The 27,533-nt window shown below is 42.2% G+C and overlaps 1 protein-coding gene across 4 annotated transcripts in view; it reads left to right on the top strand.

Moving 5' to 3' along the window:
- Window positions 1-370: 370 nt before the first annotated feature.
- Window positions 371-27,533, top strand: part of Rprd1a (regulation of nuclear pre-mRNA domain containing 1A) — a 46,212-nt gene continuing 19,049 nt past the window's right edge. For all 4 annotated transcript variants that reach the window (XR_007832480.1, XM_051163692.1, XM_051163691.1 and 1 more), the window contains exons 1-6: window positions 371-611; window positions 23,669-23,798; window positions 25,269-25,375; window positions 25,456-25,553; window positions 26,243-26,369; window positions 26,477-26,652. Coding sequence is in view for 3 of the 4 variants with exons in the window: in XM_051163692.1 (XP_051019649.1) it covers window positions 461-611; window positions 23,669-23,798; window positions 25,269-25,375; window positions 25,456-25,553; window positions 26,243-26,369; window positions 26,477-26,652 (789 nt within the window). In the remaining variant the exon portion in view is untranslated. The remainder of the gene's footprint in view (window positions 612-23,668; window positions 23,799-25,268; window positions 25,376-25,455; window positions 25,554-26,242; window positions 26,370-26,476; window positions 26,653-27,533) is intronic.

The raw sequence follows: 27,533 nt of genomic DNA, 5'->3' as shown, positions 1-27,533 counted from the left end.
GCATCAATTTATACCAATGTATAAACCTACTCAGAGCTCTGTGTTCACGTTAAATCAGCAGAGCAGTTTTCCCTAGAAACAAGGCGGGCTCAGAAAGCCCAGTCCCGAGGCCTGGTCACGCCCCTGGATGCCGGCCCCGCCCCGCCCCGCCCCGCCCCGCCCCCTTTCTCCACATTGGCCTTGTTCCCGCCTCTTCCGCTCGGTTCCCTCTTCCCACTCCCGCCTACAGGCGGCGTCTCCTTTTCCCAGGGAGAGCAGCGCGAGGGAAAGGGCCCGGTGCGTGACGTCACTGCCGGCCGGGCGCCATCTTGCTAGGTTGCGACCGGCCTCGGACTTGTGGGTGGCGGTGGTGAGGGCGTGGGGAAGGGTGGGGTGTGGGGGCGAGGCGGCGACGAGGGCGGCGACACTCTCCTCCCCTCGGCTCCACGGCGTGGGACGGCGGGAACGTGGTTTCGGAGGGATGTCCGCCTTCTCCGAGGCGGCGCTGGAGAAGAAGCTGTCCGAGTTGAGCAACTCGCAGCAGAGCGTGCAGACCCTGTCCCTGTGGCTCATCCACCATCGCAAACACTCGCGGCCCATCGTCACGGTGTGGGAGCGGGAGCTGCGCAAAGGTGAGCGGCCGCGTGCGTCCTGCCCCGGGCTCCAGGCCACCCACTCGTACCCCAGGTTCCTAGCTTCCCACCTCGAACTCCTGAGGCGCCGACTTCCTGAGTTCCGCCCGGGCTCCCCAGTTTTCCCCCCGGTTCCTGGTGGTTCGGTACGGACTCCCTGGCTTCCCGCGCCGTCGCCCACCCCAGGTTCCTAGCGATCTGGTCCGGACTCCCCTGATCCCGACACCCTTGCCCCAGGCTCCCCACTTTTCACCCCGAACTCCTGGCATCTCGCGCCCGCACCTGGGCTTCCTGGATCCCGCGTCCTTTCCTGGGCTCTCGGCATCTTGTCCTTGGCACTCCGTGAGCCACCCGACTCTCTGGTACAACTGTCAGGCAGGCGTCAAGCTCCTCCTGGTGCTCGGCTTTTTACCCTGGGTCTGCGCATCCCACCCGCGCTCTCCTGCGTCCCTGCCGCGGCTCGCGAGTGCTGTCGCGAGGTCAGCGGTGTTTCCCACTCTTCTTTTACCACGCCTCTTCTAGAACTGGTGCTTGGTCCGCAGTGACAGAGTAAAAGAAAAAATAATCAAAAAAGTCCTACAGTCTAACACTGGATCAGTATCGAGAGGTTTAGGCCCAGCACCGGGCTAGAGCCCGAAACTCACTCACTCAGTCTGCGTTTTCCTCATCGTGTAGTTTTTCACTGAACAACAGAGAAGGGGGGAGCGGGGTGGGGATGTGGGGTTGGGAATTGTGCCCTTTCTATGGTAATCAACTTGCTCATGTGTTAGCAATACAGGTATGTTAGTTTTTGAACCACGAGGCTATTAAGACACCTGAGTAAAGAGTGCTTTCTTGGTAGGAAAAGGATCTCCCCAGCTGGCGAATTTCTTTTAGCCTTTGGATTGTAGATGCCTTACCTGAAAATGATGGAGTTAGTAGTTACAGTTTTGTTTTTTAGTGAGGACTGTCCTGAACAGGCTGGCCTCAAACCTCCAGAGATCCGCCTGTCTCTGCCTCCTGAGTGCTGAGACTTAAAGGTGTGGGCCACCAGGCGAGGCCTTCTACAAATATTTAATAGTGATCCCCAAAGCGAAGTGAACTGTTTTGAACAGATGTCTCTTTCACTGACACACAAAATACTCAGTTTGTTCCTGCTGAGTAACCTTACTTGTAAAGAGCTAGTTTGTGTTAGACCCACAGGGGGGAAAAAGGTATTGGTGGCCCGATGTGGTGGCACTCACCTTTAATCTTAGCACACAGGGTCTCTGAGTTTGAGGTCATTCTGTTCAGCAAATCCAGTTCCAGGTCAGCCAGGGCTACATAGTACATAGTGAGATCCAGTCTTCTTTCATCCGCTTAATCTTAATTCTTAAATCATTGAATAGTACCACTGTTCTTTATTGTTTCAGACATCTGCATGGATTTCATATAAAGTGTCTGGACTTTAACTTACTTTTATCTGTATGATTGTAATGTATGTATGTCATCTAAAGTTCCCTAGAACTGGAGTTACAAGTCGTTATGGGCCTATTGATTCAAGTTTTGGGAACTGTGTGTTCACAGTTGCAGGCACTCAGGTCCTCTGCACGAACAGCGGTGTTCATCTGAGGCATCTCTCCAGACCCTTTCCTCTTATACTTTTTGTATGTGTGTACTTACTTGGACATGGGTACCCGTGGAGGTCAAATTGTCCTGTGTTTGCTTTGGTTAAGAAAAAACCTACTGTTAAGATTTTCAGTCTGATTATATGGGGTGGCTTCCCGCTCAGGGGATCAAAAGCTTTGAGAAACACTAATAGGGCTTGGAAAGTAGTTGTGAATGTTTGTTTGGTTTTTTAAAAAAGATTTATTTATTTATTATTACGTATACAGTGCTCTGCATGCATGTACTCCTGTAGGCCAGAAGAGGGCGTTGTATCACTTATAGATGGTTGTGAGCCACCATGTGGTTGTTGGGAATTGAACTCAGGACCTCTGGAAGAGTAGTCAGTGCTCTTAACCACTGAGCCATCTCTCCAGCCCCAGTAGTTGTGAATTTTAAGAAGTCAGAAATTTCAAAGTCAACAATGGGTTTATGGGGTGGAGGAAGCATTTACAAACACACGCAACCAGCAACAGGGCTGAGACAGTAGGGAATCAATAGAAAAATGACAGTATTGCATATATACTTTTTGCATGAGGAAACCGAAAAGATCAGAAAGTGACAGTAATTAGGGAAAAAAACAGACCAATGATATCAATGGTTGATTAGATTGGCAATTAAAAAGTATAATAGGGCTGGGCCCTGGGCGTAGTGGGAGACAAAGGCAGGTGGATCTCTGTGAGTTCAGCCTGGTCTACAAATGGAGTCCAGGACAGTCAGGACTATTACACAGAGAAACCATATCTCAAAAAACATGTGATAAACCAGGCTTGGTGACACATATCTTTAGTTTGAGCACTTGGGAGGCAGAAGTAAGTGGGTATAGAGTGTTCTAGGACAGCTAGGGCTACATAAAGAGACCCTGCCTCTGTAAATAAAAATAAATAAGTAACAGGCATAATATAAGAATCATTCAGGATAAGCAGAAACATTAACAACACTGCATGCTCGATAGAGGAGTTAAAGAGGTATACCTGCTTTAGAGATGAACTTGACCGCCATATATATATGATTGTTGACTTTAACATTCTCTTGTTAGAATGTATCCTGAGACAGAGCATGTGGGCACAGAATTATGTATTGCAACCTGTGGTTGTCCTCTTCCCTGGGGGTGGGGGTGGGGGCTGTTGGCCACCAGCCCACAAAGGCAGGGGGAGCAGAAGGGGAGGAGCAGAGCTGGGACTCACAATGGAGTCTGATCACTCTGGGAACCACTTCAGGGAGCTAGTTCAACTTTACTCGGGGAGAACAAAGGCTATATAGTCCTTGGGGAGTGGTGGTGGGGGAGGGCCCAGGATAGGTGTACATAATTGGTTGAAATTAGGCACTTTAAGGATGCTTGGTTTGCATTTGGCTCCTATGAAATAAGCGGGAACACAGTAATTATCCTATAGGAGCAGGGAGGGGAGAGCTAGCAGGGAGCTGTGTCAGAGGCCACGTATCAAATGTGGTTAGGGGCATCTATGTCTAAAGACACTCTCCAGATGGAATCAGGCAGAGGGTAGGAGACCCTCCTGGGGAGAGGGAGCTCAGAGTGACTATCTGGACTGGGAAGACTGCAACCTCAAACAGCAGGGTCCTTCCAACAGCAACCTTATCACAAAAATGGAAATAACATTTACTTTGGGACGTGAGTAGTGCTGGAGATTGAACCCAAGGCCTTGCATGCCATATTGCTTTCTATATAATCAACATATGCCCTAGCCTTGCCGTACCATCTACAGTGGAGATCTTCTAGTTCACAGTAGTTAAATGACTGCCTTTAGCAATGTGCTACACGAGATGAGCATGCTGAAGTTGATAAACAAAACTACAGGGGCGCCTGGCCTAGGTCCTGTATGGTAAGGAAAGAAGACCACTGAGATAGTTTAAAAAGTGAACACACACATTCTGGTAGTTAGAAAATGAGCTTTAAATTGTGATATTCAAGCAAATAAGTAATGGCCAGCAGAATTTTTGTTTGTTTGTTTGTTTGTTTTTAGGAGACAGGGTTTCTCTGTGTAACCTTGGCTATCCTGGAACTCACTCCATAGACCAGGCTGGCCTCGAATTCACAGAGATCTGCCTGCTTCTGCCTCCAGAATGCTGAGATTAGACTGTTCAAAGGCAAGGCGTGCACCACCACTGCCCAGCTGTTTGTTTTGTTTTTAATCAGTGAACTGAGGCAGATGTGGGCATTCTGCAATGGGAGGGCTCCCTGTAGCCAAGGCTAGGAATAAATTCCCTCCAACACAGTATGTGATTTTTTCTTTTCTAATGTGTGATTTTGTTACTCTTTGGCCATTCTGTTGTACTATTTTTTTTTCAAGATTTACTTACTTATTATTTATGCAGTATTCTGCCCACATGTGTGCCTGCATACCAGAAGAGGGCACCAGATCTCATTGTAGGTGGTTGTGAGCCACCATGTGGTTGCTGAGAGTTGAACTCAGAACCTTTAGAAGATCAGACAGTGCTCTTAACCACTGAGCTGTCTTTCCAGCCCCCTGTTAAAGTTAAAAAAAAAAATGTTTATGTATATGGGTGCACATGATTGTTTGTGTACCATTTGTGTGCCCAAGGAGGCCAGAAGAGGGTGTTGAAACCTGAAACTGGAGTTATAGATGGTTGTGAGCTATCATGTGAGTGCTGGGAATTAAATCTGGGTCCACAGGAAGTGCTCTTGACCACTGAGCCATCTCCCATCTCCTATTGTATAGTTTTTTTAATTACTAATTTTATGTGTATGAATGTTTCACTTGCATTTTTATCCATGCACCTTGTGCACGCAGTGCCCAAGGAGGCCCTCTCCCTTGAAGTCACAGACAGCTGTGAACCACCTTGTGGGTGCTAGGAATTGAACTCAAGTCTTCTGCAAGAACAATTGCTCTTGACCACCCAACCATCTTTGCAGCCCAATTGCATGGGTTTTGAGTGTGAGTTTTGCAGATGATAATGTGTTACAGTGTCAAAAGCTTGGGCACTCTTGATAGAGCTACAATTTAACAATATCTTCAAAGATATTCACCAGATATTTTGAAACAGCATAACTGAATTAAGAAACACCAAAATTCTGAGTTAAATAGTCAAAGTACAGACCAATTTGCCATTTAGGAAAGTTAGAAAATGAGCAAAATCTAGTGTTCACATATACTTTATTTACAATGAAGACATGTAACTCTGGTCCTGGTGATGCTTACTTGTAATTCCAACCTGGGAGGCTGAGGCAGGCAAATAAAAAGTTCAAGTCCAGTCTGGGCTACATAGATAGATAGACCTTGTCTCAATACAAACAGTAACCTTAACAAAAGAAAAACTATGTGAAAAGCAGTGATTGTGTACTGTTTACCAAGGTGATGATTACCATAGGCAGGAAAGGAAGGGATGAGATTGTGCTGGGTAATGTTGCAAATGTTACAAAGGTAGTGGTGCCAGTGTGTGGGCAAATATTAGATGTGTGATGGGCATGGCTCAGCGATGTCATTACATGATGAAATGCTTTGTACTTAGAAAAAAGGCACATGTAAATAGACATTTTGAATACCAGTGAACATAGTACTGGTGGTGGTGTAGGTGGGGAGTGCTGGTGTGCTGTGTATGAGGTAGATAGTGGGTTCCTTTGGGTTATTCTATTTCAATTTTTAGCTGTTTTAACTTTTTGGTTTTCAAGACAGGGTTTCTCTGTGTAGTCCTAGACTCACTTTGTAGACCAGGTTGGCCTCCAACTCCCATCGAACTGCCTGCCTCTGCCTCCCAAGTGCTGGGTTTAAAGGTGTGGACCACCACGCCTGGCCCAACTGATTGCCTTTTGATGAAATTTCTAAAGTATTTGTTGAATTTGTATTCACTGATAATGCTTTAGAAAGCAGGAGATGACATTAATAAAATAAGTATTGTATATTACCTGCTCTAATTTGTTGGTTTTAGAGACAGTATTTGCTTTAAAACGTGTGTGTGTGTGTGTGTGTGTGTGTGTGTGTGTGTGTGTGTGTGTTTTAAGAGATTCCGTTATAAATTGACACTTTTCTGTGTTGTGTTACTGAACAAGTTTGCACTGAAGTTTCTGTAGTTAAAATAATTGATGTTCTCAAACTAACACAAACTGTATCTTTGAAGAAACTGTTCAATTGTAGCTACATATCTTTTCCCTCATTTTTATAGATTTTTCACCTCCCTTTCCAGGAATAAGACCTGTAATACAAAGACATTTTGTAACTTTTTTGGATGGAAAATTTAAATTATCAACCTGTAGGCTAATCAAGAAAAACAAATCATGAAACACGCTACCTAAATATAAATGCCATGTAGTCATCACCCGGCTTCCACAGAGAGTCTTTACCGACACTTAAAGCATGCTGGCCTTTTTCTTTTTTTCTTCATCTTTGTTTGGCTTGCTGTGGTGCCCCTGTGAAGGTCAGAGGACAATCTCTGGAAGCCAGCTTTCTATTGCCATCAAATTTGGCGGCAAACACCTTTGCCTGCTCTGCTATTTCACCAGCCACAAAAATGTGAGGAAAAAAAAAATCAAATATGTAGCCAGAATTTCTTTCCTGATTATCTTCTTCTCATTGCCTCCTATTTTTCTTTGACTCAGTATCGAGAAGTTAGTTGCAAGGTATTGTTATACTCCATAAATATCTCCATGGCTTTCAACTTATTTATTTATTTATTTATTTATTTATTTAGGCACAGTCTCATGTAGCTCTGGCTGGCCTTAAACTCCTTTTTCTCGTGCTTCTACCACTCAAGGCATGGGCTTATAGACATGTACTTGCTTAGCTTTTCTTTCTTTCTTTTCTGAAGTAGGGTATATATTTGCATTTACTACATTTGTTAAGTATTTAAAATGCAACACAAAATATTTTTGATGAAAAGTGTATTTCTAAAAGAATATTAGGAAGAAGAGTGGCTGCTTCCTGCATTGTTGGTGGTACAGTTCCCGGTGTCCTGATGCTAAGTGAGCTGTCTACCACTGAAGTACCTCAGTGCCTGCAGATCTTTTATGCTCCTTACTGGGAAAATGAATTCTCATGTTTGTTTCTGAATTCGGTCTGTTCCATCACACATCTCATGACTGCTGCAAAGCACCACTAAATGTGTGGGAGAGAAAGAGGGAAAGATACAGGGTATTTAGCATTGTTGTCAAGGTAGTTCTGACTACATTGACCCCAAGGAGATGGTTTTGAAGATCCCAGAAGACACACTGACTAAGGAATATTTTTATTTCCTGTAAACTGGTAGTTAGATAAGAGCAGAAGGTGCATTGTTGTGCCTTAAGCAGACATGCCCCTTCGAAAACACTAACTCCTCTGAATTGAAAATTTCCTCTGCAGCCAGGTGCAGTGGTGCAGGCCTGTAATCCCAGCACTCTGGGAGGCAGAGGCAGGCATAGCTCTGTGAGTTCCAGGCTAGTGTGGTCTACAAAGGACAGCCAAGGCTATACAGGAAAACCCTGTCTCAAAAACAAACAAACAAACAAACAAACATGGCTCAGTGGGTAAAAGCTGCCAAGATTGAAGATTTTTTTTCCCTTGGTTTTTGAGACAGGGTCTCTGTGTTGCCTTGGTTGTCCTGGACTCCCTTTGTAGACAAGGCTGGCCTCGAACTCACAGTGATCCACCTGCCTCTGCCTCCCAAGTGCTGGGATTAAAGGTGTGCGCCACCATGCCCGGCAAGACTGATGATTTTTATTCCTGCTGTCTATATGTCCTCCAACTTCTCCATGCATTCCAAAGAACACACATGCCCATGTACACACACACACAATATGTGTCAAATACGAAAGAGACTTGTTATGTGTGTTTGTGTGCATGGGTGCGTACAGCCTGTGTGCGTGCGCATGCCAATGCCAGAGGCTGAGCACATCTTTCCTCAGGAACCACCCACCTAGGTTTTTGAGAGAGGGTCTCACCCAGGGCTCACTGATGAGGCTAAGCTGGCTAGCCAGTGTGCTCCAGGGGTCTCCTGTCTCTGCCTCCTGGTTGCTGGGAGGCACTGTCTGACTTCCATGGATTTTGGGGATTGAATTCAGTTCACATACCAAGCATAAGCCATTTTTCCAGCCCAAAATTTTTTGTTTAAAATAAAGGGAAAGTTTCACTTGAAACGTGAAAGGAAACTTGTTGCTTTATTCAGGAAACAGTTGTTGCACTCCTCATACTGGACTGAGATGATTTAGCAGATAAAATGCCACAGTTGTCTTCATGGAGCTTACATGGCAGCCAGAGAAGTGGAGTTTGCTACTGAGACCTAGCTTAGTTTAGGGAAACCTGGGACTTTTAAAGTTTATTAGTGTGAGTAGAATTTTTAGGGACAGTTGTAAGAATACAGATTTTTTTACTGTCACTTTAAACATTTGTTTTCTTAGGTTGCCAGGAGTCAAACCCAGGGCCTTGCACATAGTAGGCAAGTGCTTTGACACTATACTGTCCTCAGGCACCCTGATGATCAGAGTGTGGGCACTTGCTGTTGCCACTTCATGGGACATTTCCATTTCATAATTTCAGTTTTGGAGGAAGGAAGAGAAAAAACATGCATTTTAGATAAACCTTTCAGGGACATCTCTACTGTCTGCTTTGCTGGTCAGTGTTCTTAGGCACTGCTGCCATTCTGATTTACATGGTCTGTAGGACATCACCCACTCCTCCAACCCCACAACTGTTCTTTTTTTTCTTACTCTTTTTTATCAGAATTTTCTTGTATATTCTTGTTTTTCTGTATTTACTTTGAATCATCTTATAGGTTGCAAGAAAAAAGCTTATTTTGGTATTTGGGAGGGCATCATTTCAATCTATTCCCATCTTAAAGACAGTTCAAATCTTTGTTTTTGTTTTTTGTTTGTTTTGTTGGTTGGTTAGTTTTTCGAGACAGGGTTTCTTTGTGTAGCCCTTGCTGTCCTGTACTCACTTTGTAGACCACGCTAGCCCGAACTCACAGAGATCCGCCTGGCTCTGCCTCCAGAGTGCTGGGGTTAAAGGTGTGCGCTACCACGCTTGGCCAGTTCATATCTTTGTGATGTAGTTTTTTAAAAGTCTGGCAACCGGATCATATTTTCCATGTGTGGTTATTATTAGTAGGTCTTAAACTTGTTCATTCCCCTCCCTTCCTCGCTGGCCAGGAACAAAAGGAGGGTCGGCACTAGTAATCAGGAACTATGCAAGATGTCATTTTCTGAAGAGGTCATGTGGGACCTTTACTTTTTGTTGTTTGGGGGTTTTGTTTGTTTTTTCTAGACAGACTTTTTCTGTTTCATCCTGGACATCCTGGAACTCGATCTGTAGACCAGGCTGGCCTTGAACTCAGAGATCCGCTTGCCTCTGCCTCCCAAGTGCTGGGATTAAAGACATGCGCCACCATGCCCAGCCTGGGACCTTTGTTTTAAAAATAAAAATGTTGTGCAACTCTCAGATTTTATTTTCTGAGATCCAGTCCATAGTTCATTTAATACATACCTATAAAATGTCTACTGAGCTGTTATATTTAAAACAACAACAACGACAACAAAAAACAGGGCAAAAGGCTCGGTCTTCTAATAAATTCAACACAGACTTGTTAAAACAAATGTAATAAATGCTGTAATAACAATGTAAGAAAGAACTAGGAAAGTGATACCCTCCACTCAATAAGAAACAATCATACGCTCAAATTCTGTAGTTTATGGTAAGAACAGATCTTCTACTACTGGGGCTCTAAGGCATAGGGAGACTTGTGCAAGTTTTGCTGCAACACTTTAAAGTGCATGTTATGACCACACTGCTTGACGTGCACTTTGCTAAGATGGATAAACTATCAAATCTCTGTGTATATGTTTAAGGGGGAAACTGAGCACAGGATTCAGTGCTACCTGTGGTTTTTGCGGAGCCATGGGGGTGGGTAGTTGGAATGTATGCCCTGCGGGTAAGTGGAACTACTTATTGTAATGGTTGAAAACTTTGAAAGTTGAGCCAAAATGGGAATCTACCATCCCAATCTTAGTGAACACAAATAGGATACGCTCACAAGAACTTACACAGACAGCTACACTCAAACTATGAAATGACAACAGTGAGGTCCAAAAAGCTAAGAAATGACTGACCTCCACACAAGCGAACTAAAAGCCAATTTAAATTCTCAGCAGCAACAACAGACATGAGAAGACAGAGACAACAGAAAGTCCTGACCTGGGGTAGGGTGGTGACTCTACTAACTAACAATTTTGATTGAGCACAGCTGTTCTTGTCTGTTGTCCCAGCACATAGGCTTCCTGTATGCCTTTAATCTCAGGTGGATCTGTTCAAGGCCAACTTGGCTTACGTTATGACCAGTTCTGGGTCAGCCAGAGCCAGGAGTTTTTAGTTGCATTGGTCCTTTCCAAGATCAGGCTTTGTTTTCATCAATCCCTTCCTTCTTTTCAATTTAATTTCTCTCTTTCCTATTTCCTCTTTCTGCTTGCTTGGGTTTATTTGTGGGGTCCCCATGCTTTCCAAGGTTTTTGAGCTCTGAGCCTGCATTAATGATTTGAAACATCTTTTCTGCAGTTTCTTGGCACACCACCTGTGTCCCATGGATTTGAAATGTATTTTAAACGTTTTCATGCTGATTAGCACTTTTATGATGGTTGGTTTTTTGTTTTTGTTTTTTTAAGGTTTTTTGAAACAGGGTTTCTCTGTGTAACAGTCCTGGCTGTCGTGGACTCGTTTATGTAGACCAGGCTGGCCTCAAACTCACAGCGATCCTCCTGCCTCTGCCTCCCGACTGCTGAGATTGAAGGCATGCACCACCACTCCCGGCTTTGGTGGTTGTTTGAAGGCCTTCTGTCAAATAATTCTCACCTCTTCCTGGTGTTGGCATCTATTGATGATTGTGTTTTCCATTTTGTTTGAGAGTATCTTGTCTCCTGTTGTGGTGAGTAAAAACTGATTCACTGCCAAGTGTAACCAGCACTTAGGAAACAGAAAACAACATAAGAAATAATCCCCCCAAAAGCTGATTCATATTTTGTTTTATTTTTGAGACCTAGTTTTACTGTGTAGCTCTGGCTCTCCTAGAACTCACTGTGTAGACCAGGCTGGCCCTGCCTGAACTCACAGAGAGCTTGCCTGCCTCTGCACGGCCTCAGGCCCCCCACTGGGCTCGAAGGTAGCCTCCACTACCTCTGACTTTTGTTCATAGATTCACCTCATCATGTTACAGTACTCTTGCTCAGCCCTGATTTCATTGGCTCTCAAACACAGGAGGGAGATATGGCAACTGTTGGGTGCTAGTGGGGATTCGCTAAGTCTTCTCTGACATCACAAGGACAAAGGAATGGGTGTGTTGCCTGTTAATTGTGGGCTTTTATGAGAGCAGGTCTCCTGTGACATACTCTGGGGAAGTGCTGCCTCTTTGTATGGAGGGAATAGGGACTGTCCATCTTCGTTCCCACTTGGCCTTCCCCAATGCCTCTGTGATGGGGCTGTGGACAGAGGTAGGGTCCCGTGAAGGCAGAGTTCTAGGTTTCCCATTTGCCCTTGGCTGTTGGAATGTGGCTACAGGTTTGTTTTGTAGTATATGGCAGGAGTGTAGCAGCTATTGCTTAAAAGTTTTGTTGTGGGCCTGGAGAGCTGGTTCAGTAGTTCAGAGCAATGTTTGTTCTTCAAGGTCTTAGGCCATTCCCAGCATCTGCCTGGCAGCTGATAACTCCAGTTCCTGGGGATCCAGAGCCCTCTTTAGGCCATTGTATGTGCCAGGTGGGCATATATGTACACACCTACTTGCAACATCAAACACACACACACACACACACACACAATTCAGGTTTGCTAGGTGCTCTTTCCCACGGTGCTTTGGCTAGTAAACCAGACAAACCTTTTTGTTTTGTATTGTTTTTAGAGAAAGGGGTTTTCTATGTAGCCTTGGCAATCCTAGATTCTTATAGACCAGGCAGCCTCAAACTCACAGAGAGATCTGCCTGCCTCGGCCTCCCAAGCGCTGGGATTAAAGTGTGCACCACCACTCACTGCCTTGGGCCTTTTAGGAGTTTTTATGTCAGCATTTGTTACAGTTTCTCAGTCCTGGAGCTACAAAGAAAATGAGGACAGTATCATGGTGCTGTTTGGGTTCCCAAGTGCCAAGAGAGTCCTTCGTTTCTCCTGTTGGTTTCAGTCATGGCTGTACCAGCCAGCATCAGGAGTAGAAGAGATACCTGTGTTTTCTCCTAGAATCAAAAGTGACTGAGATTGGATCTAATGCTTGGAACTCTTAGAATACCACTCTTTCTTAATTATTATTTTTGGAGGTGTGCTAGGGATCAAGCTCAGTTGCTTTACCACATGCTAGGCAAGTGCTTTGCCATTGAGCTGTTTACACCTTAAACTTTTTTTATTAGGCAGTCTCACTTACTTAGTCTGGCCTACTTGCCTCAGCCTACCAAGTGCTGGTAGGCTGTCCTTCCTTCCTTCCTTCCTTCCTTCCCTCCTTCCTTCCTTTTTAAACAACAAACTCAGTGTATCATTTTGTAGCACAGACTGGCCTTAGTTTCCTGAGTGCTGGTATGACAAGTGAGCTGTCATGTTCAGCCAGACTAGTGTTTTCCTGTCTCTGTCAGTAGAAGATACTTTCTGGTTGTTATGCTTTGTTAGCTCTTTCTGAAATTGAAACATTTAAATTTTTTATTGTGTATATGTGTACTTGATGGCAGGGAGGGCATGCCATGGAGCACCAGTCAGAGGTCAGAGGACAACTCTGTGGAGTTGGTTCTGTCCTCTCACCTTTATATGGGTATTAGGGATGGAACTCAGGTCATCAAGTTAGCAGCAAGCACCTCCTGGAGTGCTGGGATTACAGGTGTGTGCCACTGTGTCTGTCTTAATTGTCACCTTTTATTGCTCTAAAATTCTTGCATTGGAATTTAGAATAACAAAGACATATGTAAAATTGCTTAATAAAAATCCACTGTAAAGAGGGCAGTATAGTGATTTCCAGATTAATTTGTAAATGCTGAGAAAATTTTAATGATTTTTCTTTTTTTAAAGAAAGGGTGTTTTTAATTGCCCAAATTGGCCTTAAATCTTAATATTTGCTGCCTCTGTCTCCTGGCATAGAGATTATGAGATGCACTAGAAGTGTGTGTGTGTGTGTGTGTGTGTGTGTGTGTGTGTGTGTGTGTGTAGGCTAGAGGACAACATGATGTAATCTATTGTCTGTAATTGAATTCTGGTTGTCAAATTCAGTGGCCAGCACTCTTACATTCAGTGGCCAGCACTCTTACATATTAAGTCATCTTGCTGACCTCAGGATTTTTTTTTTTTTTTAAATAAGAAATTTAGAAATAATTCTGATGATTATTGGAAAAAAGAATGTAAGCCATTTTGAAGGGAAGCCAGTAGTGGAAGTAGTACCTGTTGTAAATTTCTAGGCAGATTGTAAACTTGCTTTACTCAAAACAGGGATGTTGGGCAGGAGTTAGAAGTCTACAGACTGGAACAGTAGATGAGGAAGATGCTTGTAGCCTGGAGACCTGTGGCCATTTTAGACACTCAGCTCCTTGAGAACCAATGGAGTATCAACAACAGGTACTCTTTATCCTGCGCAGTACAATAGAGAGAAAGCAAATTCCAGGTGAATGAATTAAAATGCAATTATGCAAACATGAAAGAATGCAATTTACCATTACTTTTTGTAGTGTCAAATGGTTTTCTTAATAGGCTATTAGCCAAGATTCATGTAGGAATAGATTTATAGCTACACAAATCTCCTGAAGTTTGTGAATATAGAAAATAACAAATTTCAATGTGAAACAACAGTTCCAGATAAGATATCTAAAGCATGAAAAGGGCTAATTTATTCACACGTATAAATTAATAAGAAAAAGCAATTTTCTCAGCTGAAACCAGGTAACGTGATGTGAACAGAAAGGAGGAAGTAATAAACGTCTTAGAAACTCAGCCTCACTGGTGGTGACACACACCGTTAGTCCCAGTGCAGGCACAGGGCCAGCCTGGTCTACAAAGCCAATTCCAGGACACCTGGACAGCTAGAGCTACACAGAGAAACCCTGTCTTCCACAAACACACGAACAAACAACCAACCCCCTCAGGCACACTAGTTTGGAGGTGAGATAAAAGTACTATTTGTTGCACAATATTGGCAAAATTTTTAAATACTTCTTGGTTGTACAGTGTGTTGTTGGCACCAGGAATGCACATGTGCTTTTGGTGGACATGAGAACATCTGTTGAAATTTACTGTGTACTTTTTAATATATTATCTCTGCTCTTGGGATCCATCCTGTATTAATATTTGCTCAGACTTATGGGATAAAAAGTGCCAATGATTTGAAACTTTTGCATCATGTGACCTACTAGCCACGAAGAAATGAGCTTATTCAAAAGTGTTTGGTAATGTCTGTTTATCAGTACAAAAGGTGTGTCTAGATGAAGTGCGTTGGCTCTTTTAAAAGCATTTCATTGTTGAAAAAGTGTGTATTGACTTCAGGTATATAGAATGGTTGAAAGATGCATACACTAAGTAACTCACCTATGTTTATCTGTAATGGGGCATAGAGATGAGGCTATCTCACTAGCTCATTGCTTATAATGGCTAGGCAGTGGTGGTGCATGCCTTTGTCCCAGCACTTGGGATGCAGAGACAGGTGGATCTCTGTGTTCAAGGCCAACCTGGGCTACAGAGTGAGTTCCAGGACAGCCAAAGCTACACACCGAGAACCTCCGTCTCAAAACAAACAAACAAACAAAACCAAAATAGCCATATACAAAAGTTAGGAATGGCCAGATACTTTGTGAACCACCATCCAGTTTCAGCATCATTTCTTTGAGATAGGCTTTCATGTCTGAAGCCTGACCTCTAATTTACTGTACAGTCAAGCATGACCTTGAGCATAATGATTTTTTTTTTTCCATTTCTCAAGTGCTGGGATTACTAGTGTGCACCACTACTTCCTGCTTATGCAATTCTGGGATTGAACCCAAAGTTTCTTTACACATGGTAGACAAGTACCTTCTAGTTGAGCTTCAGTAGCTTTAACTGTAGCACCAGCCCTGATTTCAGCATTAGTGACACTGTGTCTTCTCTGTTTCAAGCCTGTGGCTTCTCCATTTTGCTACTTGATTCTTCCCCCTGGTTAGAGCAAGTGTCAGATATAGAGAGACATTTTATCATAACACATCAGGAATGTATTTACCATAGGTTAAGATTTATATTAAATTTTTAATACAACCATCAGGGGGCAGTCATACCTAATAAAATTAACCATAATTCTTTTTAAATTCATGTGTGTGTGCGCGCTCATTTGTGCCCCACTGAGCGAGCTATCATTATGAGCCCCGTAACTGATTATTTTCGACGTAGTCTATGTTTAGTATCCCAGGTTCCCTTAGAAATGTCTTGAATAATAATACTATAAAGGAGAATTCACACATAGATTTTGGTTGACAGATCTTTTTTTCACTTTATCCTCCTTCTTTAATTTTGAGACAGAATTTCACTGTGTAGCCCTGGCTGACCTAGAACGTGCTATGTGGATCATACCGACTTAAATCTCACAGAGATCTGCCTGCCTTGCCTCTTCCGTGCTGGGTTTAAAGGTATGCAGACACCATGCCTGGCATCCTTTCTCTGTTTCTTGTTTCTTGTTTTTTATTCCATGTAATTTATTTGCTGAAGAGATTGTATCCTGTGGACCATAGAATTTCTCTCGTGTTTGTCTTGAGCTAGGCATGTTGGTGTATACTTGTGATTTTAGCACTCTGGAGACAGGCAATAGAATGAGCATAAGTTCAAGGCCTACCTGGTCTAAGTAGGGTTCTATCTAAGGAAAGTAGGCAGGGCTACATAGTGAGACCTTGCTTTAAAGGAAAGTATAGGCCTTAGGCAGGGCAAAGGAATTGATCCAGCTTTCTAGAAGGGTGCTGGTTACATAGAAGAACAAGGAGAACAAAAGACAGAAATCCCAGCTCCAGCTCGTCTGGCCTTTTGTAGTATTCTCAGTGTTCAGCTGTAATCTGCAACCACGCTGACATGGCACCTGAGTTGATCAACTGGAGGCAAAAAAAACCCAACCAAACAAACAAACAAAAACTCCATAGCAAGACCTTGTCTCATAACACCCATAAACCAAACCAAAAATAGAGGAGTGCTTTATCTTTTACTTGTGGTTCAGTCCATGGCCATCTGCCGTGGCCTCCCGAGTGCTGGGATTAAATGTGTCCACCATCACATCTGGCATTATAGGGAATATTCAGAATTTCTTCTATTTGAATCTTGGTTCCACAAGAGGAAAAATTGAAAATTGTACCTTGGTGTTAGGATCCAACCAGTCCAAGCTGGCTAGCAAGCTCCAGGGATCTACTTGTGTTTGCCTTCAGTCTGTCTGTTGAGATTGGATCTCACTATTTACATAAGGATGACCTGTAACGCACAGAGATCTGCTTGCTTCTGCCTCCCGAGTGTGGAGTGTAAAGGCATGTGCCACCATGCTTAGTCCAAGGCAGCTTTCCAGAACAAGGAAAGCTATAAAATCAAGATACTTTCCAAATACCTTGGTGAATACATCAGGTAAACTGATTATAGCAAAATGAGAAGAATTCTGCTACAGGCCTCAATAGCATTCTTTATTAACTTTTTTGTTTTGTTTTGTTTGTTTTTAGAGACACAGTTTCTCTGTGTAGCCCTGGCTGTCCTGGAACTGGGTTTTTGTAGACCAGGCTGGCCTTGAACTCACTTTAATCCTCCTGCCTCTGCCTCCTGAGTGCTAAAACTAAAGGCATGTTCCACTGTGCCTTACATCTTTCCTAGCTTTTTAAATTTTAAATTAAATTTTTAGTCACAGGATATTAGGTCTGGCTCAGATAGCTATTTAGGGAGTTAAAGATAACTTATCATCCCAACACTTGGGGAGGCAGAGGCAGGCAGATCACTGTGAGTTTGAGGCCAGCCTGGTCTACAAAAGGAGTCTAGGACAGCCAAGGCTACACAGAGAAACTCTGTCTTGAAACAAACAAACCAACAAACAAACCAACAAACAAAAGATAACTTATTATGAGGCTCTGGGCCTGCAACATTCTAACCTCTCTATAGTACTCCTTTGCAGGCACAGTTTGTTTCTGGAAATTCTTGTTTAAGGTTATCTAGCCAATTCATATTCTGTCTGTCTCTTTCCCTTGCCTCTCTTTTCCTCCCTTACTTTTCTTTCTCTACCTGTCTCCCTCCAAGGCCTCATGCATACCAAGTAAGTGTTCTTCCATGAAGCTGTCTTCCCAGTTCTTAGAACTCTTCATCTTACAAACCTGGAATGTCTCAACGTAAGTTAAAAAACATCCTCTGTTTCTGAACCTTCATGTCAGCACCCTCCTGTACTCTGGGCCTGTGGTTTCACGTTGGGCACTGCACACAAGGAGGAGGAGAATAGTGCTGTAATATGGTATCATTTTTCCTCCTGGTCCCAAGCTCTCAGAATAATGACTCATGGCACTCAAAATATGTTTACAGATACCTAGGCCATATTGCTAGGCTCTTCTCTAACTAGCTCATTATTTAAAATAGCCCATTTATTTTAATCTACATTCTGCCATGTGGCTGGTTACCTCTGCTCAGGTACCATGCATCTGTCCTTCTCACATCTTTTGGTGCCAAATCTACTGCACCTGGCTCTATCCCAGAATCCTTTCTGTTTACTGGATGTCCTACCTTCTATTCTACTCTTTCCTATAGGTCCTAGGTTTTTTTTTTTTTTAATTCACAGGCAAGGCATCTATACAATACATAAGATATTCTCTCTACAATTCCCCCTTTTAGTCCAATAAAAGGCTCCTTTTCTTCCATAATAAACTATATACAATAAGAGCAATTATGAAAACTATAAGGTAAGGTTTACATTCACAGTGTCTAGTCCTTTTGCATCTAGCTACTTTGGAGAAGGTATTCTATCCTTTGTCTTGATGAGTTCAGAGTTCTGTACTTAAATCTTTTGTTTGTTTTGATTTTTGTTTTTTGAGACAATGTGTCTTTGTGTAGTTTTGCCTGTCCTGGACTTGCTTTGTAGACCAGGTTGGCCTTGAACTCACAGTGATCAGTCCGCCTCTGCCTCCACGAGTCCTGGGAATAAAGTCATGTGTCACCATGCCAGGCTTCCTAAATCATCTTCTCTCATAACTTGCATTACCACCCTAAAAACATCTAGATCTAAAACAATCTTCTTAAATTCTAAGCAACTTAAGCTAATTGTTAGACTACAACCAGTCTTCAACCCCGTCAGAGACTTGAGAAGGAATAAATGTTGCCTGAGTATGCAAAAAGTGCAGGCAAGCACTTCCAACATTATAGAATTGACAGAGGCAGTTGGCTACTTGGATAGTCACCCAAATTATTCAGCAACTGTTGGGGCATCGTTTTCACCCTTCTGGGCCAGTATATCTGATACATATTTGTGAAGCAGGAATTATGAAGGGCTGCTTACCTTGTCTTGGTAGAACTTGGCAAATGACTTGCCTGCATCCAAGTTTTGCCCATTTCAGACAGCACTCTGTCTGCAAAGGGAGTAAGGGCAGCTTTTACCCAGTGGCCAGCTTTCCACAATTGAAGCAAACTCCATAAGGAGATTCTTCAATGCTCATCATCTTCCAAGATGAATGGGGTGCTGCCAGGAGCTGACATCTCTTATTGTTAGAAAAGCCTTAAAATAATAAAACTTCTCCCACCCACCCACCCACCCTCCCTCCCTTCCTTCCTTCCTTTCTTCCTTTCTTGGGATAGGGGTTCTCCTAAACTAGATTTGTAGACCAGGTTGGCCTAGAACTCACAGAGATCTGTCTGCCTCTGCCTCCCAAGTGCTGGGATTACAGGCATGTGCCAACACATCCGAGCACCTAATAAAGCATCTTTAAGTGCCATTTTTTTGTAGGTTTCTGAAGACTACCTATCTATCTGTACAGATTTACATAATGTATAATCATTTTCTTCCTAATCTGAGCATATCTGAATAGGCAAACATGACTTGTTTCCAGCTATTTACTATCTGTTCAGCCTAGGATGTATATTTCTGCAATAAACTAAACTAGTATCTGGCATGACCATGAGCTTGATTGACTTAACTATTAACTTGCGTTACTTAAATATTCTAAGCAGTTTGTAATAGGAGCTATTAAAAGGGCTAGAACTAAACCTTGTATATATGAGTTGAAAAGTCCAATATCTTATATAGTAGTTGAAACATATATACATTATATATGTCAAAATAACTTTAAATTTGCATCAGTATACAATAAAACAATGTAAACTTTAAATGTGTATCAATATAAAAAAACTATACTAATGCAAGCAAAGATATTTTTGTATCAGTATACAAAATCAACACCAATGTTAGATTATTGTCTTTTTAAAATATTCTTTGGTTATTCAATAATCTATCCTTTTCTCATTTCTATATTATTTTTATATGATACTCCTATATTTACCCCCTTCTTCTCAACCCCTTCCCTCTCACCTAAGGAAGAAAGAGGGGTAGAGAAAAGAAAAGGAAAAAGAAATCCCTGAGTCCAAACTCCTATATATACTTCTCTTCCTGATCAAGACCAATTAATAACTTGTAGCCAACCCCTTTTTAATGATATGCATTCATCTCCCAATAGTATGAGGGAAAGCTCCTCACCTTGCCTTAAGAAAATGGGACTTCATTCTCTTAAAATTGCTTTCTGCTGATTTGGGGAATAGTATTTCTTTTTGGTGGACCAAGAATATTGGGAAAATGGTTAAGAAAGCTAGCTGTAACATTTGTTGTATAGTACCTAAATGCTGTGAAAATGCAGGCTTACATGATGTCCTGTTTGGAACAGTCTGAAAGCCTGGACCAATTGGGATCAGCAGCTTTCTTTGAAGCTGTCCTGAAAGCAAGCTTTCAAACAGCAACAAACGCTGGATCAAGCAGGATGCTAGAATAAATGGGTCTCAGCATCCTGGAGGATGAGTCTTGCCAAGACTGTCTCCATTCTATTGGTGTTTGGCCCTTTTGTTTTGTAAACATATGAACCTTGACAAGTAATACACAGTTTTGCAATTACATATTATGGAATGCTCAGTGTACACATCAAATAATCCTCTACCCTCTGTTCTATGGTCTCCAATCTAATTTTTAGTCTCTTCTTTCTCCAAGTCTGTCTTACTCTGATCTCTCCTAAAGAGAATATACAATGTAATGATCATTTTTATGCTTATAAGCAAAACAAAGTTATACAGAATCCAGACACATTGTATCTTCCTCCATTTTTTTTAACATAGGAAATATTTTTCCATCTCCTTCCCTAAGAACTTTACTTTTCTATTTTCAAACCAAAATTTTTTCTATAATTTTTTTTTTAATATATACCCATTTTCTCTTCTCTTTTATTGTTTTCCAAACTCAGTACCTTGCTAGTTCAGACTCTTGGGGCTTCTCAGTTCACATCTGGTGCTGTCATTAGCCCTGCTCAAGCTCCTGCTTTCTCCACCCCACAGCCACCCCCAAGAGAGATTGAAGGGATGGGAGAGGAACCTGAACCCTGAGGGTCAGTGCCTCCTGGGGGGCGCGTTCAGCTTAGCTCATAGGGCAGCTGGGCCCACAGCAGGATGGTCTGCTACCTGCTGTTCACAGGCCTCCATTCTCCCTAGCAGCAGTTTTTCTATAAGCAGGGGTCCTCTTTAAAAAAAAAAAAAAAAAAGAGCAGAGTCCATCTGTAGTATGATGTTATGTTTTTCCTCCTAGCCCCAAGCTCCTGGAATAATGACTCATGAGACTAGGTATATTTGCAAATAGCTAGGCCATATAGCTAGGCTCACTTCTGATTAACTCATAATTTAAAATAGCCCACTTATATTAATCTACATTTTGACACATGGCTGGTTATGTCTGCTCAGGTACCAGGTGTCTGTTGCCCTCACATTTTCTTGTGCTGAATCTCCGCCTTGGCTCTATCCCGGAATCCTTTCTGCCTGCCGGATGTCCTATCTTCTATTCTACTCTTTCCTATAGGCCATAGGTTTTTTTTTTTTAATTGATAGGCAATACATTCATACAGTACACAAGATAGCCTCTCTACATAGTGATTTGATTATCTTTTTGTGGCTGGATTCTTCTATTTAGCATCTATGTTGTAGACTGTCAGAATTTTTTTCCTTTGTCAAGCTGAATAAGATTCAGAAGGGGGGCTGAACAGCACATTTTATCCATTGGTGAACATGGTGAACATGTATATTAGATCTTGGCTGATTTCATGCCTACCTCTTTCCCTATGGGTAAATTGCCTTTTGATATTTCTTTGCTTGATTACAAAATAGCTATAATAATTCTTTATAATATTTGGATTAAATTACATATATATATATGTATATATATAAAAACATTGCTTAGTGTAGTGTGTGGCACATAATACAAGTTCAAAAAATATTGTCATAGCTAAGAAAGGAACCTGTTCATTGGCTCAAGCTCCATTCAAAAGTACCACAGGCAGACTCTCATTTAGATAAGAAAAAAACACTTTTAAAAATCATTTTGATGGAGGCTGGACACGGTGGTGCATGTTTTTAATAGTTAGGATCACTGAGTTTGAGGTCAGTCTGGTCTACATAGCAAAATTCAGGACAGCCAAAACTACATAGAGAGACGCTGAAATTGGACTGGAGAAGTAGCTCGGTGGTAAAGAACACTGACTGCTCTCCCAGAGGACCTGCATTCATTTCTCAGCTCCCACATTGGGGCAGCTCACAACCACTCCAGCTCTCGGGGATCTGACCTCCACAGGTATGTACACAATATCACGTACACTCACACACATAACATACGTATATACATATTAATAAAATAAGAGCTTTTAAAAATCATTTGATGGTAGAGAAAGTGAAAACTTGATAGCTATCACTTTTTTTTTTCGTGGGTGGGATTAAAAGGGTGCTCGAGTAAAAGAGAAGGCAGAATACTAGGAACACTGCCCTTAGAATCCTCTTCCTGGAGGGGTCTTGCTGTTGTCATGTGATCAGATAAAAACCTCAGTGAACTAGATAATGGGGATTCTTAGTTTTTTTCCATTGTCCTACTCCAGCAACTTTTAAAAGCAGGAAAAGCAGTGGGCAGCAACTAGAGCCGGGCCATGGCTGAAGAGTGGCCTGGCTCAGCCTTCAGGCTGATCCTCCTCTCTGTTGTGTTGTGCAATATGAGAAGGCTGGTTTCCAGCTTGCTCTTCAAGGTGTGAACTGAAAAGTGGCACTTGAATATATTGAGTGCTTAAACTCACAAAACTAGTCAATACGGCTTGATGAAGACACTGCCTGAAATAAGATTAGTGAGCCCACATTTCCCGACCGCTGTCCTAGGTGTGCCGCTTCTGAGTATTAATTGTGCAACATTAGGTGCTTCACGTTAAATTTTAGAGTAACCACATTTGAACATTAAACTTTCCTTGTAAATTCTTTTCATTGCCAAGGGTTGAATCGCATGCCAGATATGGTCTCTAAACCACAGCCCTAGCTACTCTGTAGGAATTCTGAGTCACGTTTAATACCATTGTGCTGTGGTAGAGTAATTGGTTAAAAAGATGTTGTGACCACAGTTACTGAAATCTTGTAGCTTCCCTAGGATGAGCATGCAACAGAATATAGCAAGTAGGGGGGTGTTTTGTCAAAATGGACTCAATGATTTAAGGTCATGTAATCTAAAGAGGGAAAATCTAACCTTTGATCATTTTGTCTCCCTGATGTTTAAATGGCAAATATTTATTGCATAAGGCAAATGTATGTAGTTCAGTGATATGTCTTGCAATCTGTTCTGTATTTTGTATGTAGCTGTTTGACAATAGTTAGTGGTTTTGAGTCCATTAAAACATTCTATTCAGAGCCGGGTGTGGTGGCGCATGCCTTTAATCCCAGCACTCAGGAGGCAGAGGCAGGCGGATTGCTGTGAGTTCAAGGCCAGCGTGGTCTACAAAGAGAGTCTAGGACAACCAAGGCTACCCAGAGAGACCCTGTCTCAAAACAAACAAACAAAACAAAACATTCTATTCAATATTTAGAATGCTGTCTTAGTAATGTGACTCATCCCCACCTTATTAAATAGCTATATTCAGTTTTCTGTAAAGCTTAATACACAATAGACTCACAGAGATGTAGTTTTGTGCTTGTATGAGGATTTCGGTATATAAAATATATTGAGCTTCAGAATGATGGTGAGACCCGGAATAAAGGATCCATGTGGCTCTGGGGCCATGGTAAACCTGCAAGGGGACTGTGACATCCACTACTGAGCCCTGTTTACCTTTTAGACCAACTCTCTTCTCCACCCCACCCCATGACCAACTTTGAAAATCCACAGAGTAGCTGTCCCCGTGATGTTAGCAGCTGGGAATTGATGAGGGTTTTAGGAGAAGCTGGAGCTGTTCATGTGCTAAGAAAGTTTGCTCAACTCACATGAGGATTTTTTAGTGTCTTAATTTTTTTTTTCCCCTGCTAACTTTTTAGCCAAACCCAACAGGAAGCTTACCTTTCTCTACCTGGCCAATGACGTCATTCAGAACAGCAAAAGGAAGGGACCAGAGTTCACAAAAGATTTTGCACCGGTCATAGTGGAGGCATTCAAGCATGTTTCAAGGTAGGATCCTTTCTGTACATGAGGTAAAAATCAGTAAGATAAACAGGATGTATTTGTTTAAAGCTTTTCTGTGGTGTGTGATGGTTTTGCTTTCTGTGAGGATTTGAGCTGCTGCCAAGGGGAATTTGGAGTACTTGGTTACAGCTTTCCTGTAAGAGACCTGAAGTCCTCCTGTATCCTGCTGGGATGAACATCACTGAAAGTCTGTGAAGGAACGCAACTGAAAATGTATGCTTGTAGAACTCCATCTTATGTCTGATATTCTGGACTTAATACCACAATGTTTCTTCAGTTTTCTAGTGTGTTTATATATTTCCTAACAGTTTTAAGTGCATTAGAAATAAAAGATATGCCGGGCGGTGGTGGCACACGCCTTTAATCCCAGCACTAGGGAGGCAGAGGCAGGCGGATCACTGTGAGTTTGAGGCCAGCCTGGTTTACAAAGTGAGTCCAGGACAGTCAAGGCTACACAGAGAAACCCTGTCTCAAAAAACAAACAAACAAACAAACAAAACCCAAAACAAAAAACCCAGAAATAAAAGATATTTAAAATAAAAATAAACTTTCCAAAATGATTTTCTTCAGGTAATGTCTTGTGTAGGAATCGTTTAGTTTATGCATTCTGAAATGTTTGCATTTTGTTTTTGTGTGTGCACATTGATGAAGATTAGAGTTGGTTCTCTTTCTATAATGTAAGTCTCAGGGATTGCATTCAAGTCCCTAAGTTTGTGAGACAAATGCAAAACCCAGGTGAGGTAGTGCTGAAGGAAATGACAAATGATTGAAAGTCACCTATGTCTCATTGTCCTGTAGAGCCTATCTTCAGATTTGCTCTCACTTCTCAGGCAGTCCTCCTGATCTAACTGAGCTACATCGCTCAGGGTGCTGTCTGTAGCACCATGCTCTCATTCATAGCACTTATGAACAGGAGCTGCTGTAAAGCTCCATTTTATTTCTACACCAAAGATATTGATGGGTTCAGTAAGGGTAAAAAGTGCCAAGAAACTGTCCTTTAACTCCTTTCATGTGGGAACATCATCTTTATAAACCCTTAGTGTCTGCTCCTAAAGCTTTGACAATTAAACACCCCCCCCCCTTTTTTTTTTTTTGAGACAACGTTGCTCTGTGTAGTCTTGGCTGTCCTGGACTCACTTTCTAGACTAGGCTAGCCTTGAACTCACAGTGATTTGCTTGCCTCTGCCTCCCAAGTGCTGAGATTAAAGGCGTGCTCCACCACGCCCAGCCTTAAAACTGTTTTGATTTACAGTTTTGTTACTGAGTTCTTAAGGGAGGTGAGGGCAGTGTTTCAATCACACCTTGCCTGCGCTGCTGCCCAGCGTGCTCAGCATGCCTGGTTAGCTCTTACTGGGAGCCAGTATTCGGTCCTATTTTAAATCACTGTTACTTTGTGCCAGCACTCACTGTGCAGTTCTACTGTTAGTGTTTTAATTTTTTTCTTTTTAAATGTAGTGAAACTGATGAAAGCTGTAAGAAGCACCTTGGAAGAGTGCTGTCTATTTGGGAAGAACGCTCTGTTTATGAGAACGATGTATTAGAACAACTTAAGCACGCACTGTGTAAGTGTAAGATCTGGATCTCGCTGTGTGATCCTCTCAGGAAAACATCTCATTAAAACTTCATTCTTTTAAAAAATCAGATGGAGATAAGAAGACAAGGAAGAGGACCTATGAGCAAATAAAGGTGGATGAGAATGAAAATTGCTCCTCTCTAGGGTCCCCAAGTGAACCACCACAGGTAAAACTCAAGGGATTTTCACTCTGATTTTCAGGCTTTGATTTCAGTGTTCTGGGTACAAGAACTAAGTTAATCTCTTTTCTGGTTAACAGATTGCTTTTGTTTGAGGTAGTATGCTCTATATGTGTGTGTGTCTGTCTGTCTGTCTGTCTGTGTCTGTGTGTGTGCGCGCGCGCATGTGTAGGAGAGGGAAAGAGTGCGTGAAAGATTTTGTTGTTATTTTTGTTTTTTTGAGACAGGGTTTGTGTGTAGCCCTGGTTGTCCTAGAACTCACTACATAGACCAGGCTGGCCTCTAACTCACAGAGAGGCACCTGTCTCTGCCTCCCAGGGCCTGAAAGCACGGCTGCTCTTAACCTTAGTTAAGCCTTAGCCTGAGAACTAGCTTTGATTTGGTCCCAGCACCCATTAGACAGACATCTATGATTCCAGTTCCAGGGCATTGGGCACCCTTTTCTGGCCTCTGAGGACACCAGGCATAATCATGTTACACAGATAGACACACACAGAGGCAAAACACAAGAAAAAAATTAGTCTAAAACTATTATTCTTAAAAAAGTTGTCTTAGGGAGTGTTACATTGTAGTGAATGAATACATCATGAGGATGAGGAATATGAAAGAGGTATCAAGTCCTCTATATTTGTTAGAACTTTATTTCTTTTGGTTCTGAAATTGTATAATTTTTTTAGACTCTCGACCTTGTTAGAGCATTACAAGATTTAGAAAATGCAGCCTCAGGTGACGCAGCAGTCCATCAGAGGATCGCTTCTTTGCCTGTTGAAGTTCAAGAAGTATCCCTGCTTGAGAAAATAACAGGTGAGAGAGAAAGGGAGATTCAGGATGTCTGGGAGACAGGCAGGGTGTGGGGGCTGCATGTCACCATTTCCTCGTGTGATAATTGTGTTCCCCTCTGCTTTTCTTAGATAAAGAATCTGGAGAAAGGCTTTCTAAAATGGTAGAGGATGCTTGTATGCTGCTGGCAGATTATAATGGCAGACTGGCGGCAGAAATAGATGATAGGAAGCAACTCACTCGAATGTTAGCGGATTTTCTTCGCTGTCAAAAGGAAGCCCTTGCAGAGAAAGAACATAAATTGGAAGTGCGTAACCTTTTCCTTCTTTAGTGCATATTTAATTTAATTTTAATATACCTTAGTATTATCTGTGCATCTTACGTGCTTGTGTCATGGACTGTTTAGACGTTGGCCCAGGTAAGCTTTTTCTTGCTGTCAAGAGTTCTTCCCTGCACTTGAACCACAGCAGCCTGATTAAGTAAAATTTAAACCCTTCAAGCACAAAAACAATAGGAAACTAACAAGTCTAATGAAGTCTTTGTTAGTGGCAGTAAATTGTTCGGTTTATTGAATTCCTATTCTTAGCACGTACCATCTTTTAAGTCTATCATTAAGTATTCAAATTATTCTCTCCACTTCCTAATTCTCACACTTCCCATATTCCCCAACATGCACACTCTCTGAGCTTACACATGCTGTTCTGGAGAAGATTATTGATGAATTAGGTATGGTTGCTAACAGTTGGTGACGAGGCTGGGGGCTCAAGAGCTGATAAAGAAGTAGTATTTATTTTGATCAGAGTAACCATTGTCAGTGTAGGAGAGCTGGGCTTGTCTTATTTAGAAGACCATTTGAGTGGCTAGGTCTTATTTGAACTATTCTTAATTCCAGGCCTATGTAAGAATGTCCTGTTTGAGTTGTATAGACAGTCATTCTAAATTTGTAGGTGTATCATGGGTACTGCCTCCTAAGTCTATTTTTTATTTTTTAGCTTTTGGTATATTAGTTTCTCAACAAGCCCCATGAGGTGCTTGTAGTGGCTTGCTGTTGCAGGTCTGAGAGAGCTGCTTGATTATTTCACTGCAAGTGCTCAACTCTTAATTTTGTACTGTGCTTTTTCAATTGGCTCCCTCTTTGCTCACATAAACTTGCTCAATTATTGGCACTATGCTCTGTCCTGGAAGAGG

This window comes from Acomys russatus, chromosome 20 (assembly GCF_903995435.1).
Source record: "Acomys russatus chromosome 20, mAcoRus1.1, whole genome shotgun sequence".
NCBI lineage: Eukaryota > Metazoa > Chordata > Mammalia > Rodentia > Muridae > Acomys > Acomys russatus.
Note: the sequence above shows the minus strand (reverse complement) of the source record. Positions and strands in the feature narration are given on the sequence as shown.